This window comes from Octopus bimaculoides, chromosome 6 (genome assembly GCF_046866305.1).
Source record: "Octopus bimaculoides isolate indiv1 chromosome 6, ASM4686630v1, whole genome shotgun sequence".
Taxonomy (NCBI): Eukaryota; Metazoa; Mollusca; class Cephalopoda; order Octopoda; family Octopodidae; genus Octopus; species Octopus bimaculoides.
Genome location: NC_142933.1, coordinates 108,774,386 through 108,795,750, shown reverse-complemented (window position 1 = coordinate 108,795,750; position 21,365 = coordinate 108,774,386). Strand labels below are relative to the sequence as shown.

Here is a 21,365-nt window from a genome sequence, read left to right as displayed (position 1 = left end):
ACCCCTCACTGGTTTCCAAGTAGTAGTTCTTCAGTCGCTGGACATATTTTCATGGAAGAGAGGAAATGAATGACATCATTCATAAGATGATGTTCATTTCCAGCTATTGCATAATGTCATGACACGGACACAAGGATTCACATGTGCATGCACACGCATGTATGTGTGCATACGTATGTATGTGTGCATGCACACACACACGCATATGTATGTGTGTGTGCATGTATATAAATATCATCATAACTCAACGTCCTTTTTCCATGCTGGTATGGGTGGACAGTTTGACAGGAGCTGGCAAGCTAGAGGGCTGTTTTTTGCATGGTTTCTATGGCTGGATGCCCTTCTTAATGCCAGCCACTTTACAATGTACTGTTTGCCTCTTACATGGCACACATGCATGTGCACTTGCGATGGGCTTATTTCAGTTTCTGTCTGGAAAAGTCAGAAAATCACAATTCCTGCTTTTCTTCTTCAGTGAAGCCAGTAAGAATGGTAGCATGGCTTTGTCATACCAGCCTGTGGGATGAATGTATATATTTTCTCTTGATTCTTAAAGTCAAATAAACACATATGAAGAAATACTGATAATGACAATGACACTATTATTATTATTATTATTATTATGCTTATTATTATTATTATCATTATGCTTATTATTATTATTATCATTATGCTTATTATTATTATTATTATTATTATGCTTATTATTATTATTATTATCATTATCATTATCATTATTATTATTATCATTATCATTATCTGAAACTCTGCCAAATCAGACTGGAGCCTGGTGTTGCCATCCGGTTTCACCAGTCCTCAGTCAAATCGTCCAACCCATGCTAGCATGGAAAGCGGACGTTAAACGATGATGATGATGATGATGATGATCATTATGCTTATTATTATTATTATTATTATCATTATGCTTATTATTATTATTATTATTATTATTATTATGCTTATTATTATTATTATTATCATTATTATTATTATTATTATTATTATTATTATTTGCTGTCAGAATCATTAATGCACCGGGCAAAAATGCTTAGTGGCATTTTGCCCATCTTCACATTTTGAGTTTGGATGCTGCTGGGTGGACTTTGCCATTCATCCTTTCAGGGTTGATAAAATAAGTACCAGTTGAGCCCTGGGGTCAATGTGACTCATCCCCTTGTACGTATAGTAGAAAGGATTATTTATCATCATCGTTCAGGTGAAAAGCTGGTAGGATTGTTAGAATGTAGACCCAGAAGAAATGCCACTAGTTTGAAATTCTGCTGAAGTCTTCTCTACCTTTCTTTTGAGGTCGATGAAAGAAGCACCAGTTGAATGATGGGTTGGTTTAATTGATTAACACCCCTTCTCTAAAATTTTGAGCCTTGTGCCTCTTGTAGAAAGGATTATTATTTTTATCATCAAAATTTAACTTCCCTCCTTATAATATCTAAAATTGCAATATTTTAAAATCGAAAGTAAAAATAATGAATTTTAATATTTTCAAAAAATTACATATAAACTCTCTTTGAAGAAATTAATGATAACATTAAATTTTAATAATTATTTTAATGCCTTCATTACTGCAAAGAAATCAATATCAAGAATTTTGAAATATCAATCACTAATGAAAAATTAGTTAATAAGTTGGAATTGTTTATCTGTAATATCTTATAATTTAGCTTTGGGTAGTTAATTAGATTGCAATTAAATAGAAACTTGTGCTTCATTAAGATAGTTCCTTAAAAGGTTAAAACCTGTGGAAAAGTTCAAGTCTTCTCAGATGGAAGCTAAACCAAACAGAATTTAATGGAGAAAGTCTTTTACTACATATCTACTGTCACCATCAATTTGGTGGTTTCCCATTTTTCTATTTAGTCTATGATTCAGAAGCCATTTCAAAGCTACATGTTTTTAAATATAATGGCAAAGATACTCTCAGGATTATTATTTTTTTTCGTTCTCTTTGTTTATTTTTGGCAAACATTTTATTAAAAAAAAAAAAAAAGGTGTACTCAACAGCATTGGAGGTTTATATTTTTGGTTGCAAAGTTTTCTGTTCTCGGCTTTTACTACAACTTCATCGTGAACTTTCAAGAGAAGTTAGACATCATTCATTATTTCCATTTTACTTTCAATAAATGTCTTCCTTCTGTTTTCTTCTTTCGCAATATTTTTCATTCAATTTTCAGTACTAACATACATGGGCTCCTTAATCAAATTTAAATACTTTCATATGACAACATAGTATCATGAGGTAAACCCTGTAGTTATTATCATCATCATCATCATCATCATCAGTTTAACTTCCATTTTCTTATGCTTGCATGGGTCAGTTTATTGAGGCAGGTTTTCTGCAGCTGGATGCCCTTCTTTTTTCCAACTAGGGTAAATATTTTTCCATGGCCGGACATGTTTTCAGAGAATGTTGGAAATGAATAACAATGCATGTGTAACATTGAAATTTAATTATAGCTACCATGCATCATCAAGATAAAGGCCTCTCTCTCTCTCTCTCTTTCTCTCTCTCTCTCTCTTTCTCTCTCTCTCTCTCTCTCTCTCTCTCTCTCTCTCTCTCTCTCTCTCTCTTTCTCTCTCCTCTTTCTCTCTCTCTCTCTCTCTCTCTCACACACACACACACATGATTGCTTTCTTTCATTTTCCATCCACTCACAAAAGTTTGGTTGGCTCAGGGTAAAAGTAGAAGCCACTTGGCAAAGGTGCCACATGATGGGACTGAACCCAAAACCATGTGATTGAGAAGCAAGTTTCTTACCACACAGTCATGCCTGCATCTGGTGTTGTGTTGATTCTTTTGTTACCATCTTTCTGTTGAAATGCACTGCTTTTGTTTGTATAAATTTTGAAAATGATAAAGAATTTAGTAAAATAACTTTGCCATTATTTATGTTAGTGTTTAGAATATAAATTAACAACATGGAAGTCTGATGGAACATTTTAATTCAAATCATTTTAAAACCAGAAAGTTTGTGTGTCCTGGAACTAAGAAGTGGTCTCTGACAGGGTTAAATATTATCATCTGTATATTTTCTTAGATTTTCACTTTTTGTGTTGTGTCACCTAACCAGGCTGGCATAGTTCAGTCATATTTAACCCTTTAGCATTCAGATTTCTCTCTCTCAAATGTGATGCTTATGTATTCACATTGTTTGGAATTAATCAGGCATTATGTCACAGCTTTGAGATTTCAATGATGTGATTGTTTGTTTTTAGAATGAAATTGTAGGGTTGGTATGAGAGGCTGGATCTGGCTAATTTCAACATAAAGCAGTTAGGATATCTGGGCTGGATATGGCTGGTGTAAATATTAAATTATTGAATTTTTATTGCTGGTTCCTAGGAAGGACTTGATACTTTTGGAAGGGTATTCCTTACAGGTGTTTGGTCTAGAGGTTAGCGTGTTGCACTCATGATCGCAAGATTGTGGTTTCATTCCCCAGATAAGGAATCTAAACCAGCATAGAGAAGATCCCTACTATTCTACCTATTTTGTGGCCAGCTTCAAGAGGAAACAGGTAGAGTATTTGGGCCGGATATGGCCAGTTTAAATGCTAAAGGGTTAAAGATTTATGTATACCAATGGGAAGGTTTGGTCACTGGTTGTTCTTTCCAAAATTAACACAAGTAATAATTAGTTTCTCGCTCACAGAAATCCAATAACAATGAATTTTGTCTTCAATTGTAGTCGTCGTTTCACCATTTATAAATGCTGCTCTGCTTGATTTCCTTTCTATTTAATATCAAACGTACAAAAATACTGTCATAATTTTCAGTGTATTAGTTCCAAGTAAGTGTATTATGGTTTTGTTATTTGTCCCCAACCACCGCCATTGTAATTCCAGAAATGATGCTGTTGGCTGCACACCAGTAGTGGAACTGGTTCTTTGGCTTTTAAGTCAACTGCTCAGTTAACAATGAAAATCTCGTATTTTATTGGCCTTTGATAATCAATAATCTCGGACATAATTATGATAATTAAAATTCCTGTCTCTGTTTTTGCATGTTAATCTATTTCCTTTCTTGCTGCTACAAGAACTGGAGAAGGGAATTATTACATATAATGGAGTATCTCTGACCTAAAATGTAGCTAAATAAGAATTAGAAATTATATTTACTAGAATTGACATCTTGTTGAATGTTAGCATCGAAAGGAAAAAAAAAAAAACAAATATACTATTTTTAGTACTTACCAAACGACCTTTCCTTTCGAGCTTAGATTGTAGTTTACACTTGATGCACTTTGTCCATCTATACTTCTATTTTCAGTTTGGGACTTCATTTTTTTCCCCACACCCTCCAACCAGAATATTCCTTAACTTTGTCAGTTAATGTTTCAGTGTCATCAATAACTGTTCATTCATAACTCTACTCTGTCGTCGTCATCATCATCATCATCACCACCATTTAGTGTCAGTTCTCCTTGCTGGCATGGCTTGGACAGTTTGATGGGAGCTGGCAAGTCGGAGAGTTGCACCAGGCTCCAATTATCTGTTTTTGCATGGTTTCTACAGCTGGTTGCCCTTCCTAATGGTAATTACTTGGTATTTTTTTTATTATCTCACCCCCATTAAAAAATTGGGTTATCTCCCCCTGTTTTATGAAAAATTTATAACAAATCATACCATTCCTATTGAGGAGGCCAAACATCAACAATGTGCTGAAGTATTGAATCAAAAGGATCTTAAACCTTTTTAATCCAATCTCTTGTCAACTCATAAACTCAATTTTTTAGTGGGGAGATAACCCAATTTTTTAATGGGGGTGAGATAACCAAAGAATACCAATGACTTTACGGTGTGTACTGGATATTTTTTACATGGCACCAGTAGTATTAGTTATGATACAGTGGAAGTATACTTTTATCATTGAGTGTAACATCAGCAATTATGTCATACATACAGACAATAATTATAATTTAACTTGCAGCAAATTTCTTAGTGTTTATACAAAATGATGAAATGAATGCTAATTTTCAAAAGAAAAATATTCGTTTCCTTAAAGTAAGATTAAATAAAACAAATTTCTCAATAAATATATGTTGTTCTTTTTCTAATATTTATGAGCATAATGGCAGCCTAACCCATCGGAAACACATTTTTGCAAAAATTTCATTAAAAATATGTGTATTGTTCAGAAAGAGAAAGTTATAAGATACTCTCTCTCTCTCTCTCTCTCTCTCTCTCTCTCTCTCTCTCTCTCTCTCTCTCTCTCTCTCTCTCTCTCTCTCTCTTCTCTCTCTCTCTCTTTCTCTCTCTCTCTCTCTCTCTCTCTCTCTGTGATGTAAAGCGTGACTAGAAAATAAAACAACCAACATTTATATTGGTTATTATTATAACATGGAGCTAACATATTTGATAGAATAAATCTCTGATCCAGAGAGAAATTCAAGAGTTATTTATTTATTTTTTCTTTGATAGCCATCACTCCTTGATCTCAGCTGTATTACAACTGATCAAGTAGAAGAATATTTCGCTGTGCTATATTAACATCTCCAGCAGTTTACAAATGGTTTTCCTCTGCTTTTTTTAACTAAAAACAACATTGAGGAAGAAGAAGAAAAAAAATCTATAAGGCCAGATAAATATTTGATGAGAAACTTAGCCAATCTGTCATTTTATTTAGTTTGGTTAATTTGTCAAACAATTTCTTTAATTGTGTATTCAATGTCACTTAACTTTTTGTTGTTGTTTTTTTGCATCATTCAGTTAGTCTTTTTTTTTTTTTTTAAACTTTGATTACACTGCTTCTCAGTTTTCAATAATAATTTTTATTTTTAAATTTGATATTTTTGCTATTCTTATAAAAAATCTACACTGCTGTTGTTAGATCCTCTTCAAATATTTCTGACTTCTGTTGTGGAAAAAAATGGATGTTAAAAACAATGATAATTTCAATTGATTACAAACAAATTCAGTTTGGTCCCACGGTGCTACACCTTGGGCAAGTGTCTTTCTGCCATAGCCTTGGGAGTGGATTTGGTAGATGGAAACTGGAAGAAGCCTGTCATGTATATGTATACGTGTACCTTTGTTTTGACATCATGTGATTGATGGTTGTAGTCTTCATTGTAAAACATGGGGGAAATATTAACTTTGTATGGAAACGGGTATGGGTTGGTGACAGGAAAGGCGGCTGTTAAAAGACTGCTTCAATGAATTTCATCTGACTCCTGCAAGCATGGAATAGTGGACTTTAAATGATGATGATGATGATTTTACTAAATTTTTCATTATTTTCAAAATTAATTGAAAGGAAGATAATGTATTTTAATGGAAATATGATAACAAAAAGTTAATTTTATTCTCATCTTCTTATATCAAATACAGTTTTCTCGAACTTCTGTTCAGAAATCTTTTTTCAAAATATTTCTATCAATCTGAAACAAGATATTTTCTTTTTACATATATATATATATATGTATTTTTATTTTTATTTTCCATTTCAGATATGCCTTTATATGGATTATGTCCAACGAAGGATGAGCTTTACCTGGTCGTATGTGATACATGTCACCTTGTCATCAAACCACAGGCCTTCTCAAGACATTGCGGTAAGTCCTTTTTCAGTTCCCCTCTCGCTTTTTCCATCTCTCGCCCTAAAAAAGCTTTTAGTGTTCATTGATTGATGGATATTCAAATTTTTCTCCCCGCCCCACTTCCTGTGTATTTGTTGTTACTTCATAAGAGTACAAGTCCCTACTATTCTCCAAAGAAAAGAGGAGCAGATGGGTATTCCCCGCTCCCGAGAGAGAGAACATTCCGGGTCCCTAGCCGGATAGGCCTCCTCAAGTTGAACTGAGTTTTTTCACTCCTAGCAGATAACACCATTGCACCATTCAGGTGACAACCCTCCAACCCCATCCTGCCATCCAGCGTCCCCCCCTTCCATTGGTGGATGAGAGTTCCTGATGGATTTGACCCAGTCACTGCATACACCATCTTGTAGAAGACATCTCACAGAGATGGAGACTGACTGGGACTCTGCTTGATGGGTCGCTCCAGGAGGACCTGGGAGGAATATACTGACAAATGGTGAATGTTGCATCATGCTGCACTGACTGATGCCCCCCCCCCCCCCCCCCCACACCTGATCTGTTAATGTTTGGTAAAGATTTTCTGAAATTAGGTTTTTTTGACATTATTACATTTTAAGATTTCATATGATAAGTAATATTATTAGCTGCACTTGTTCAAAGGTTGATATCAGTATTACATAGAAGCAGAGGCAAAATATTTCAATGGGTGGCATTAATTTGCTAAGTTGGATTAGTACAGATTAGTTAGACTAATGTTGAATGCATCGGGTTTCTATAATTTAATTAACTCTTTCTTGTGCTTATACTTCTTCGAAATATGAGGAAGAATTTGAATGCAGTGTGTGTGTGTTTATGTGTATAATTTTACATATAATGAGCATGATAAAATTATATCTGTATGTAACCAAAACTCAAAGCAACCTTTTGGGTCAATTTAAAATGATAAATTTGATATATTTTAATGTAACTGTCTTACAGTTCTATATTTAAGAGATGAGGAATTATGTACATTATTTAAATTATTTACATTTGACAGATATTTGTCCTCATCTTGTTTGTTGTTAACACAACGTTTCCGTTGATATACCCTCCAGCCTTTATCAGGTGTCTTGGGGAAATTTCAAACCTGGGTTCTCATTCTTAAGGTATTTTTCGATATTGTTGTTCTTATTATTATTATTCAGGTCACTGCCATATGCCCGTGCACATATGGTGTAGTGGTTAAGAGCGCAGGCTAACCCCAAGATTCCAAGTTTGGTTCCAGGCCATGACCTGAATAATAATAATAACAACAACATCAAAAATACCTTAGGAATAAGAACCCAGGTTCGAAATTTCCCCAAGACACCTGATGAAGGCTGGTGGGTATATCAACCGAAACGTTGTGTTAACAACAAACAAGATGAGGATAAATATCTGTCAAATGTAAATAATGTAACTGTTTTATTCTTCAATTTGAATATCATCTTTGCTCAAAACACACAGCTGAGTGTTTCCAAATCATATTCACTATGATCACCTCTGCCCCTATTTACTGTTTCTATCTTTAAATGTAGGTTCTCTTCATTGTCACTCCAACTCTCCAATCTTTCGCATGTTAAATTGAAGGATTACTCAATACATTTAGTAGAGTATAAATTATTCTTTAACAAGAAAAGTATTGTTAGTGACTGACTGCGCTGGTATGGTCATGTGGTGAGAATGGATTAGGATAGCTCTGTGAAAAAGTGTCACACCCTAGCGGTTGAGGGAACCTATGAAAGAGGTAGAGCTAGGAAGACCTGGGATGAGGTGGTGAAGCACGACCTTCGAACATTAGGCCTCAACAAGGCAATGACTAGTGACTGAGACCTTTGGAAATATGCTGTGCTTGAGATGACCCAGCAACCATCTATGCCAGTGGTGTAACCAGCCCACTTATGCGTGCCTTTCTTTCATTGGACACTAAACCCTGCTTGCGAAGACCTGTTGAAACAAGTGAAATTGAAATCAAATTCGCTGACATGGCCGTTTACAGCACCACATGACTGGCATCCGTGCTGGTGGAACACTAAGAGCACCATCCGAGCATGATCGTTGCCTGAGCTACTGACTGGTTCCCATGCTAGTGGCATGTAAAAAGCAACATTCGAGCGTGATCGTTACCAGCGTTGCCTTACCGGCACTTATACCGGTGGCAAGTGAAAAACAACATTTGAGCAAGGTCATTGCCAGTGCCGCTGGACTGGCTCCTGTGCAGGTGGCACTTGAAAAACACCATTTGAGCGTGGTCATTGCCAGTACCGCCTGACTGGCCCTTGTGCCGGTGGCACATAAAAGCACCCACTACATTTTCAGAGTGGTTGGCGTTAGGAAGGGCATCCAGCTGTAAAAACTCTGCCAGATCAGATTGGGGCCTGGTGCAGCCTTCTGGTTCGCCAGCCCTCAGTGAAACCGTTTAACCCATATCAGCATGGATAGCAGACGTTAAACGATGATGATGATGATCTGTGGAGTGGTGTGATAACTCTGTACACGCTTCTAGTATTATATTATCCCAAAATCTTAAAATGGGTATACATTTTTACCCTTTCGTTTGATATGTGGACAGAAAAAGTGCTTTAAGGACACATTTAAAGCCTTATTGAAGAGCTTTGAGATCAACCCTGACACTTGGGAAAGGCAAGCACAAGACTGCCCTCTCTGACAAGGCTGCACCAGCAGAGGTGTTCTATGTCTTATGAACAGAACAGGATTGCTCAGAGCTCAGAGCCAACTCCTTGCCTTTAGCCCCAACAGACCATCAGTAAAGCACGCATCGGACTGATTGGTCACAGCCGGACACACCATGCTCAATATTCTTCACCCATGTGATATCCTTGGTCATTGTCATCAATGGACTGGAGCAGCACGAAATCAAGTGTTCTTACTGAAGAACACAAGGCAATGTTCAGACCAGAAGTTGAAGCCACAATCAAGTGGTTGTGAGTGCAGCCCCATAACCACTTGGCCACAAAGCTTCATTGTGTGTCAAAGAAGGGTAATTGGTAATTGTGTTCTTTCATCATGCTTAGTATGGAAATAAGGAATGGCTGTGTGGTAAGAAGTCTGCTTCTCAGCCATTTGGTTTTGGTTCTGTTTCATGACAAATGTTACTCTGAGCAAATGTCTTCTACTACAGCCCCAGGTTGACCAAAGCCTTGTGAAGACAGAAACTGAAAGAAGCCCATCATAAATACATGTGTGTGTGTTTTACCTACTTGGCATCATGTGATTGTTGTAAATGAATCGGCCATATAGTGTCATTCATTTCCAATATTTTGTGGAAAAAACATGTTTGTTCATGATGAAAGTGGATGTTAAAATATGATAATGTCGATGATAAACCCTGTAGATCAGTAGTTCTGAACTGCAGCTCACAGGGCTGCATGCAGCTCTTGAGCATCTTTCCGGCAGCCCCCAACAGTCTTCCCTCTTTCAATATTGGTGCAGCCCTTTAAAAAACATCAAGGTTTTGGATCTGACCTGGATATTAAAAAGGTTGAGAACCACTGCTATACAGGTTAAATCCTAGTGCAAGATGATGATGATTGTGTGTGTGTGTGTGTGTGTGTGTGTGTGTGTGTGTGTGTGTGTGTGTGTGTGTGTGTGTGTGTGTGTGTGTGTGTGTGTGAGAGAGAGAGAGAGAGAGAGAGAGAGAGAGAGAGAGAGAGAAAGTGGAAGTTGTCCCAATCAGAATGTACTAATTTCAAATATAAACACAAATGATGAAATCCATACTTTCTTTCGTAATAATTCATCTCAGAAATATAAAGAAATAATTCTATAAATAGGTAAAAGTTAAACATTAGTGTTTGTTCTTGTAAGACTTAGAAAATTCTCAGCATAGCTTTGTCAATATTATCAGGTATGCCAAATTACATTCAGCAAGACAGCATATATCAGACACTGAAGTATCTTGAAATCATGAATATGGATGATAGAAGTGGTACATTTGGTTTTTCCTTTCTTTCTCTCCCCACTCACTATTATTCTGCTATTCCTGCTGTAGTTTTTAAAAGTATATCTTAATTAAATTTACTTAATGCATAAAGAGTGACATCAACAATATTGGAGGTGGTGAAGAACTGGTTAAGGTAGGGGAAGACTCGATTAATGAGATATTATCAGTTTAGGTAAAAAACAAACAAACAGACAAACAAACAAAAAGGAAAGGCAAATAAAACCTTTGCGAATGAAAAAGGAATTCAATATTCTTTTCCTGGACTGGCTTGTGCGGGTGGCACATAAAAGACACCATTTCGAGCGTGGCCGTTTTCGTGCGGGTGACACGTAAAAGCACCCACTACACTCTCTGAGTGGTTGGCGTTAGGAAGGGCATCCAGCTGTAGAAACTCTGCCAAATTAGACTGGAGCCTGGTGTTGCCATCCGGTTTCACCAGTCCTCAGTCAAATCGTCCAACCCATGCTAGCATGGAAAGCGGACGTTAAACGATGATGATGATGACTCTAGGCACAAGGCCCAAAATTTTTGGGGAGGGGGTCAGTTGATTAGATCGACCCCAGTACACAACTGGTACTTAATTTATCGACCCTGAAAGGATGAAAGGTACAGTCGACCTCGGTGGAATTTGAACTCAGAACATAAAGACAGACAAAATACCACTAAGCATTTGGCCCGGCGTGCTAACATTTTTGCCAGCTCGCCACCTTTAATGAATTCAATATTGTCACCAAATATTTTTCCTTTGGGATAATACTGAACAGCTGTGTTAATTAATTATATTGATTTACTCATTTTTTTAACATGAGATAAAAAGGAAGGAATTAAATTAAAACAAAAATGAATAAATGTTTTACTAAAAAACAAAAACTAAGTGAAAAGGTATATAGGAAGGTTTTGGTAGATAATGTTGTTTAAAAGTTTTGAAGAAATGTTAAAATGATCAAGAAGGAAGAATATTTTAGTGCAATATGTTGCATGTATGTGCTTCCATAACTTACGAGCTATTTATCTATACACACGTGCTCTCTCTCTCTCTCTCTCTCTCTCTCTCTCTCTCTCTCTCTCTCTCTCTCTTGCACTCTTGTACATTTATATATGCATGATGGAACAAAATAGTATGATTGAAAAAGTACATAAGAATGATTTGAGATCATATGACAATAGAAGAAATACATATCTATAATTCAGTGTTATATTTATAGCAGGGACATATAATATTATGTTTAAAATAAAAAGAAAGCTACAGAGGGAAGCTAAAGAGTCGGTAGAGGCTGTTCTCGATTATTGATTAAAATCTGTAACATACATGAGAAAGATTTGCTGGCCAGGTGCAAAATTATTCAGAGAGAGAGAGAGAGAGAGAGGCGGGGTAAGAGGGAGTATGTTGGTAGTCACTATGAAGTTGTTGTCTCTTTCATTCGCTTTGTTTTGTATCTGTGAAAGTTGACAGTGCTGCCATTTATATTATGAATTTTTTCCTTCCCTTGTAAGTCCTCCAGAAAGTAATTTCAGAGTTGAGGTTCCATCTGAGATTGCAAGTTGCATGGTGCTGTGTTTTAAAAAACACCTTCAACAATACTGGTGCTAAATAGATCCGGTATCAAACACAGATGTCTCGAGTTCAAGCTTGTAAACAGTTGGTTGGGTATTTTTTAATATCTGTCATCATCATTGTTTAACGTCCGCTTTCCATGCTAGCATGGGTTGGACGATTTGACTGAGGACTGGTGAACCAGATGGCAACACCAGGCTCCAATCTGTATATCATATAAAACCCCACTGCTGCCGCTGCCAAAAAAATGGCACAAAAAGAAACTCAAGATTATCATTACAGACCACATAAACAATTTTTTCCTCCCCTCCTCTTCATCATCATCATCATCATCATTATCCCTGCCACCACCATCATCACCACCACCACCATCACCACCACCACCATCTAATATCTTTGTTCTTTGCTGACATGGGTTAGAGGGTTTGATAGGATTCAGTGGGTCAGAGGACTGCATTATGCTCCATGGTTTCTCCTGCTGCATGTTCTTCCTAATGTCAACCGCTGTGCTTTTTTTTTTTTTATTCCACCAGCACTAGTGAAGTTGCCATGCAGGTTGAGGCTGTGTGTGTGTGTATGTGCATCTGCCTTTGTGTTTGTCCTCCCCATCAATTGATACTCACAGTTGGTTTGTTTATAACCCTGTAACCTAGCAGTTTGGCAAAAGAGACCAATAGAAAAAGTACCAGACTTTAAAAACAAAGGCAAGTTCTAGGATCAATTTGTTTGAGTAAAACTTCCTAGCTGGTACCCCAGCATGGCTGCAGTCCAATGACTGAAACAAGTAGAAGATAATAGTTGTGTGGTTTAGCTTCGATGACATGTTTCTCCTTTAGAGAAAAGAGAAAAGAAATTCTTGGAAAATTGATGCAAATTAATGCAGGCATTTAAATAATAATTATCTATCATTTGTTTATATATAGTTAACATATATATTAATAGTTTCCATCATAAAGAATTAGAGTATTGTGTGAAATATATATATATATATATATATATATATATGAAATATAATTACTAAGTAAAGACAAAGGGCATAGCACTTCAACTCTTTGTGTGATATTATTTCAACAATGGCACTTGATAGCTACATAACAATATTTATATGTATTACTAACGGTGCATATATTTTATGTGCTACAAGTAATATATTTCCTCATTTATTTTAAATAGTAAATTTTAATTGCGCTGAATATATTATGCTTTACATAAAGTTATACACTGGTTAAACTTGATGTGTTGATAATACGTAACGTGATAAATTATCAAATTTTTGCCTTGCCTAAATGAATCTGATTTGATGAATGGATTTTAACGTAGGAGATAGATATAACAACTAAATCAGTATGCACTTGTGATGACAATGATGACGATGGTTTTAGAATCGGTTTCTTGCTTCTGTATTGATTCATTTGTCAGGCAGAAGTGGCTGTGTGGTAAGAAGCTTGCTACCCGACGACATGGCTCTGGGTTCGGTCCCACTGCGTGGTACCTTAGACAAGTGTTTTCTATAGCTTCAGGCTGACCAAAGCTTTGGGAGTGGATTTGGTAGATGGAAACTGAAAGGAGCCTGTCGTGTGTATGTATGTATGTATGTATGTATATATATATATGCATATATTTGTGTGTGTCTGTGTTTGTCCTTCCACCATTGCTTGACAACCGATGTTGGTGTGTTTACATCTCTGTAACTTAGCAGTTCGACAAATGAGACTGGTAGAATAAGTACCAGCATGGCCACAATCAGATGACTGAAACAAGTAAAAGAAAGAATAAAAGAATATATTAATTTCTGATAACAATTGTGAAGCTGTTGGTGTGTTGTTATGATATTTGCTTCCCTACCCTACAGTTTTAGGTTCAATCCCACTGCGTGGCACCTCGAGAAAGTATCTGCTATCATAGCCTTGGGTTGGTTGAAGTCTTGGGAGTGAATTTGATAGATGAAACTGAAAGAAACCTGTCTTTTGTGTGTGTGTCTGTGTGAGGCTGTGTGTGGTAGTTGTAAATGAGTTCCACTGTTATACAAGAAGTGCCATGCTTTCATTTCCAGTCTGCTGTAAAAACGTGTCTGAGCGAGGGAAAATATTACCTCGCTTGGAAACAGGCGAGGGTTGGTAACCGGAAGGGCATCCAGCTGTAAAAACTCTGTTTCATTAAAGTCCATTCAACCCATGCAAGCATAGAAAAGTAGATGTTAAAATGGTGTTGATGAATCGTACCGTTATTAAACAAATTTCCCTGTCATCAGAATTTTGCTTCTTCTCATAGAATGAACATCTGTTTACTTGCAACTGCTTAAAGTCTATGAATTCTTTAGTTGTTATGAATCCTTCTCAGTTTACTGTCACTTCACCAGAAGCAAATCAGAAAGAGATGAAGTAGACCCATCCATCATTTCATAAATGAATGCTGCTATTTATTATCTTCACATTTTACTTAGAAACATTTCAGAAGAGCAAATTAATGTTTTCTAAACAAATTGTTTTATATAGAATTTTTAGCAGTAGTTTTTTTTTTTTTATATCTACTTTGGAATTTAATTAATGATTAATGACTTAATATCCTAATTTAATTTATCTTTAAGATTGCAATTGTTGTTGAATTTTACCTTCGTCAGTTGCCTTCTAATAATATTGTCAGTAAGGAAAGGTACATGGTCTAGTGGTTAGGGTGTTGCCCTCGTGATTGTAAGATCATGATTTCAATTCCTGGACCAAGCAATGCATTGTGCTCTTGAGCAAAACACTTTACTTCACGTTGCTCCAGCTCACTCTGCTCTAAATGAGTCTCCCTGTGATGGACTGGTGTCCAGTTCAGGGGGGAATATTGTGATTGACCTCTGCCACTTAAGATGCCATGGAAACCAGGCAACCAATGTTAGAAGTCCTGGAATATGAGACAGAAATGTCCAGGGACTACCTTATTGTCAGTAAAATATGGGTGTCTGGGAGTCATAAAAATGGCAATTCTATAATAATAAATGTGAAAATGAATTTCTGTGTGTCAGTGTGTCACACTTTAACTCCCCGCCCTCTCTCACTATTCAATGACACTTCTATTATTCCTCATGTTGCGGTGAGAGTAATAGTAGGCATAGAGACGGTGAGGGCAGTAGTAGATTGATGGTTGTGATGGTAATGGGGTGATAGTAATAGTATGAGCTGTAGTTGTGATAGAGGCGATGATGGTGCTGGTGGTGGTGGCAGCTGAGGTGGTCAGAGATGATGGTGATAGTAAGCAATGTGAAAGTGGTGATGGTTGTGGAGGGGAAGGCGGCAAAGTCAAAGGTATTGATGGTGGTGGCATGCGAAGTCTGAATGTTGTGTGTATGGCAGCTGTGGTGGCAATGGTACTGGTGATGGTTAAAAACAATCAACAGAAAAAGAGAGAGAGAGAGAAAGAAAGAGGTTAGATAGAAAAAAAAATTGTACTGACCCCTGAATGGGAAGACATTCTATAGAAGAAGATGCTTGCCCAAGGTGCTTTGCAGTGAGACTAAACTTGGAACCATGTGGGTTGGAAGCCACCATCTTAGCTTACAATCATGCCTGCACCTATGAGAATAAAAATAATGTAAAATGATTAAATAGCAAAATAACAATGGTGTTTGATAAAGTAATGTTTTATAGTGGAATTGATAAAGAGGTTAACTGTGTTTGAAATCTTAGAAGGATTATAGTAGAACAAATTGAATTGTCATTTTAAAAAAAAAAATTTAATTTAAGGAAGAGATGGGGGTTAAGTCTATTGCAGTGATCTCCTAACTTCCTAAAGTGATTAAACACTGCAGAGTGACTGCCACTTGTCTCCTCAGGAAAGGTGTTGATGTTACAGTTGGCTGCACCCAACCAGCAACCAACCAACCAACCACCCACTACATGTAGCTAATCTGATTGTTGACTAACCTTCAAAGACATTTGTTAATGTGATTCTCCATCAAGCAAAAGCACTTTTAGGTTTTTAGGCAAGCCATAACTTTGTTTATTTGAGGCCACCTGAATCTAAAAATTGGTTCTACTCCAACATCAAGATTAATTGGTTAGTCTCAGGAAGGACTCTTTGTAAAATAGTTACAGCATAATTATGTTGACTGTCCACACTGTCTCACATACTAGAAAGAATCATTACTGAAGGCTGGTTTGGATGTCATGTTTCTTACAGTTGCTTGAGAGACATTATTTTACACACACACATACACACACACACACACACTCACACGCGCGTGCATGTGTTTATCTATCTATCTGTCTGTCTGTATCTCTCTATCTCTCAATTGATCTCTCTATCTCTCAATCGATCTCTCTATCTCTCAATCGATCTCTCTATCTCTCTATGTCTCACATTTATTTTTTACTTGTTTAGTCATTAGACTGTTGCCATTTCTGGGGCACCACCTTCAAAAATTTTGGTCTGATGAATTGGCCCCCAATACCTATTTATTTTTGTAAAGCCTGGTACTTGTTCTGTCGGTCTCTTTTGCCGAACCACTAAGTTGCAAGGATGTAAATGCACCAACACTGGTTGTCAAGTGGTGGTGGGAGACAGACAGGCACACATATGCACACACACGACAGGCTTCTTTCAGTTTCCATCAACCAAATCCATTCACAAGGCTTTGGTCAACTCGAGGCTATAGTAGAAGACACTTGCCTAAGGTACCACACAGTGGGACTGAACCCAAATCCATGTGATTAGGAGGCAAACTTCTTACGACACAGCCATGCTTGTGCATATCTACATATATATAATCATTGTTTAATATCTGTCTTCCATGCTGTCAACAGGATCCACGAAACCAGGGGACCATGTTAAGCTCCTGTGTCTTTTGACATGGTTTCTGTGATTGAGTACCCTTCCTGATGCCAGACATTTTACAGAGGGCACCAGCACCAGTAAGGTCACCAAGTAACCTACAAGGCAAGGCTCCACGCAGATGAGTGGGTGGGTGCAGTATTGGAGGAGACAGCTTGACGCCAAACTGTTTAGTTACAGGGACATAAATTAACCAACACCAATTGTCAAGTGGTATGCAGGGGACACACGGACACACACATGGCAGGCTTTTATGTCATTTCCACCTACCATATTCACTTACAAGGCATTAGTTGGCCTGGGGCTATAATAGAAGACTCTTGCCCAAGGTGGCACACAGTGGGACTAAAACCAAAACCATGTGGCTGCAAAGTAAGTGTCTTAACCACGCAGCCATCCTTATGCTTGCAATCTTTAAAGATAGACAAGGATCTGTCTATTTACAATTTTGTGTATTTGGTAGTTTTATTTTATTCTTTATTTTTTTTAATCCACTTTTTAATAAAGAACTGGAGCCAAACCTAATTTCTTAGACCTTGATACTTTGTTATCATTGTGCAGGATTCTTGAATATTAATTTCTGAAATGTTTTTGACAAATACTGCACATATTTACACATTCTTGGTCACTTCTACAAACATAGGAATTGGCATGAATCCAGTTCTTTCTTGATTGCAAGAACACCCCTCCTCCCACTCTCTTTCTTTCCTTCTGTCTAGCTCCTCACCTTTCTCTCTCACTAACTCACTCCCACTTTCTCTTTCACCCATCTCTCCCCTCCTCCTCTTCCTCTGCCTTCCTCTCTCCCCACTCCTTAAACTGTTCTCTTTTCTGTTTTGGTCACATTATTTCCCTCCTTTGTTTTGAGGCGAAAATTGTAGAAGTTGCAATAGAAATTTTATGGAAGAAAAATTATTTAAAGTTGCCTCTTCCTCTCCCTACCGTTTTCCTTTTTTATGGTCTTCAATCCTTTAACATTTAAATCAGGCGCAGGAGTGGCTGTGTGGTAAGTAGCTTGCTTCCCAACCACATGGTTCCGGGTTCAGTGCCACACAGTGGCACCTTGGGCAAGTGTCTTCTGCCATAGCCTTGTGAGTAGATTTGGTAGACGGAAACTGAAAAAAGTCCGTCTTATATATATATATATATATATATATATATAAACAATATATGAGTATATGCATATATATGTACATGTATGTATATACGTTCATCCACACGTACATATAGATACATAACTGGGTACATGACGTGGCAAAAGAACAAGGACAAAAATGGTAAACAAGGTGCAACAAACAAGCAGGCCACATAGAAACATCCCCTTCATCAGCTGCCACCATTAAAACTCCGGCGTTTCGAAGAATTAAGGCAGTACGCATCGTTAAAATGGTTCTTCCCACGAACACAAATTATATTGTTATCGAGGAGGGTAGTGGCGGACGGAAAACAAGACAGGAAAACGAAATGGTGAAATAAACAAACAAAAAGGCTGTACAGCCAGACATTTATATGTATATATATATATATATATATATCTAGTGTATATGTATGTATATATGTGTATATATATATATATATGTGTATATATGTACATATATACATATATATAATCATCATTGTTTAACGTCCGTTTTCCATGCTCGCATGGGTTGGACGGTTTGACTGAGGGCTGGCAAGCCAGTGGGTTGACCAGGCTCCACTCTGATCTGGCAAGGTTTCTACAGCTGGATATCCTTCCTAGCACCAACCACTCCGAGAGTGTGGTGGGTGCTTTTGATGTGCCACCGACACGGGAGCCAGTTAGGCGGCACTGGCATCGACCACATTCAGATGGTGCTCTTTATGTTTCACCGGCACAGGAGCCTGTCTGGGTCATTGGCTTCGACCACGTTTGGAAATCGACGTATATATATTTATATGTGTGTGTCTGTGTTTGTCTCTCCATCATCACTTTACAACTGATGTTGGTGTGTTTATGTCCTCGAAACTCAGCAGTTCGGCAAACGAGACTGATAGTGTAAGTACTAGGCCTACAAAGAGTAAGTCCTGGGGTTGATTTCTTCAACTAAAGACATTGCTCCAGCATAGCCACAGTCAAATGACTGAAACGTGTCAAAAAAAAAATATTAGATTTGATAGAATAATGTGAATACTAAAGGTTTAAATATTCTTATGAAAACTAAGAACTAATGAAACTAAACTATAATTCTAGGAATATGTCTTCATTTCTATGGAAGCTGTGTTTCTAATACTAAGTTATTTCCTATAAATTATGACTGTCTCTGTATTGTATTATTGATAGCCACATTCTGCCTGCAAAGCTTAAGTAAAATAAAAACGATTTGCACAGATTGTTGCAGCAAGTGCTACTCGAGTTGTTTTTCTTTTCAGCTTCAGCTTTTTTAACAGTGAAGCATGAGAGGTAGCACTTCGTAGAAGCCAGTTGCTTACTTTGCCATTGGATTAGCATTACAAAATTCTAGTAGAGCTTTTGTGAAGTAGAGGAAATTAAATAGATGCAGGCATGGTTGTGTGGTTAAGAAGCTCACTTTGCAACCACATAGTTTTGGGTTCAATCCCACAGCATGGCACTTCTACTATAGCCCTGGACTAACCAATACCTTGAGTAACTATAGAAGCCCATAGTATATGTGTGTGTGTGTGTGTTTGTACTCTTCTGCTTGTCAACTGGTATTGGTTTGTTTATGTCTCTTTAAATGAGCAGTTCAGCAAAATAGACTGATAGAATAAGTACCAGACTTTAAAGAAGTGCTAGGATCAATTTGAATAAAACTGCTCCTTTGAAATGAGTCGCTCTACGTCTTTTAGCTTCACATGATTGCATTAAGTATACAGAACCCCCAAGGACAAAGATCAAGAAGAATCTACAAATGTAGAGCTGGCACCCTCATCTAGTTAAACTGCTTAAAATTATCAATACCAGTGTTACTCTGTATCAAATTATAGAAAAAGTTTAGTGTTGTATATTTTTTTTTTTTACAATTTTGTTACCATCATTTGCCTACAAGGGTCGGATGGAGTTTATGGAGGCAGACTTTCTATAGCCAGATGTTCTTGTCGCCAACATTCACCCATTTCCAAGCAAGGTAATATTTCTACATGGTCAAACATGTTTTCACAGAATATTGGAAGTGAACAACACTGCTTGTATGACAGTGATGTCAAAATAAGGAAAAAACATGTACACACACATGAGTATGCGCACGCACACGTGTGCGTGCATGCATGGCTTTCAGTTTCCATCTAATAAACCCACTTTCAAGGCTTTGGTCAGCTCTGAACTATAGTAGAAAACACTTCTACCGTAGTATGACCCAGTAGTACCTTATGGGAAGCGAACTTCTTAACTATGCAGCCACATCTGTGCCTATTCATCCAACTGTTAAACACTCATCAGACAGACTGATGAAATAAGCAAACTCCGACCATCTGACCATGTGGTCCAGTGATCTAGCACCTTAATAATTACATTGTATATTCAACGAATTATAGTAGTTAATGTCACCTGCTTTTCAACCCTTTATTGGTTTTGTCTTCTTATTTCCTTTGCCTTATGTTCTTCCTTATATAATGGTTATTGTATCTAATAAAGTGTAGTGGTGATTCTATTGAGTTTTGATTCCTAGTTTTGGTTATTTCGCTTGATCTATGTCACAAAAGCCTTTCTTTATCCCAATTACTTCTTCTCTAAAAATGATCTGTACATTATCATAAGATGTAAATAGGATTCATCTGAAATTGTTTGTGGGAAATGAAGTGATGTGTGTAGGGGGCAGACTGCAAGAGGAGGCATGTGTCAACTTTGAAATAGTTTAATGACTTTGAACAGCGAAAGGGCCAAACATAAAAGTGGTATAAGGTTCAATGGGGGAAAGAAATGGGTGTAACAAAGTTTGACTGTTGTTGATTTAAGCATTCCATGTATTTGAATATCTTTTTATCTTCAAACAGCAGACAAATAAATCATAAAAGTTTCAACTTGTAAATTCTGTAAATCTATCTACTTTTGAGTATTTTTATCAGTTTGGTACCAATTCTTGTTACTTTCACTCACTTAGAAAGATACTGATATGATACTTAATTTTTGCTTAATTGGATCTGTTTCTGTTCTTCCAAAAAATGTTGTCTTTCTTTAATCCAAACAGGTGTAACACTTATTGGGTTTGTGCACCATTATTACAAAGTTCGCTTAGATAAGTCTTGACTTCTTTGTCAAGCCCAAGTATATAATTTCCTCATAACATAGTCTAGAGTTAAAGCAGTGTTGTACAAATGTAGATATTCATCTACAATTCAATAATTCTTTTTTCTTTTTTCAAATATTCTCTTTTGTTAAAACAAATAGCAGAATAAAACAAGTCTGTCTGTGTGTTTACATCAGATGTTTAGCAATGTGCTACAACTAAGATATAATCGTTCTTGGGAACCTGAGCCAATGT

General features: G+C 36.9%; 1 protein-coding gene across 3 annotated transcripts in view; it reads left to right on the top strand.

Moving 5' to 3' along the window:
• LOC128248022 (uncharacterized) overlaps positions 1–21,365 on the top strand; it is a 251,462-nt gene that overhangs the window by 88,975 nt on the left and 141,122 nt on the right. For all 3 annotated transcript variants that reach the window (XM_089354399.1, XM_089354400.1, XM_089354401.1), the window contains exon 3: positions 6,464–6,568. In XM_089354399.1, the coding sequence (XP_089210525.1) occupies positions 6,464–6,568 (105 nt within the window). The remainder of the gene's footprint in view (positions 1–6,463; positions 6,569–21,365) is intronic.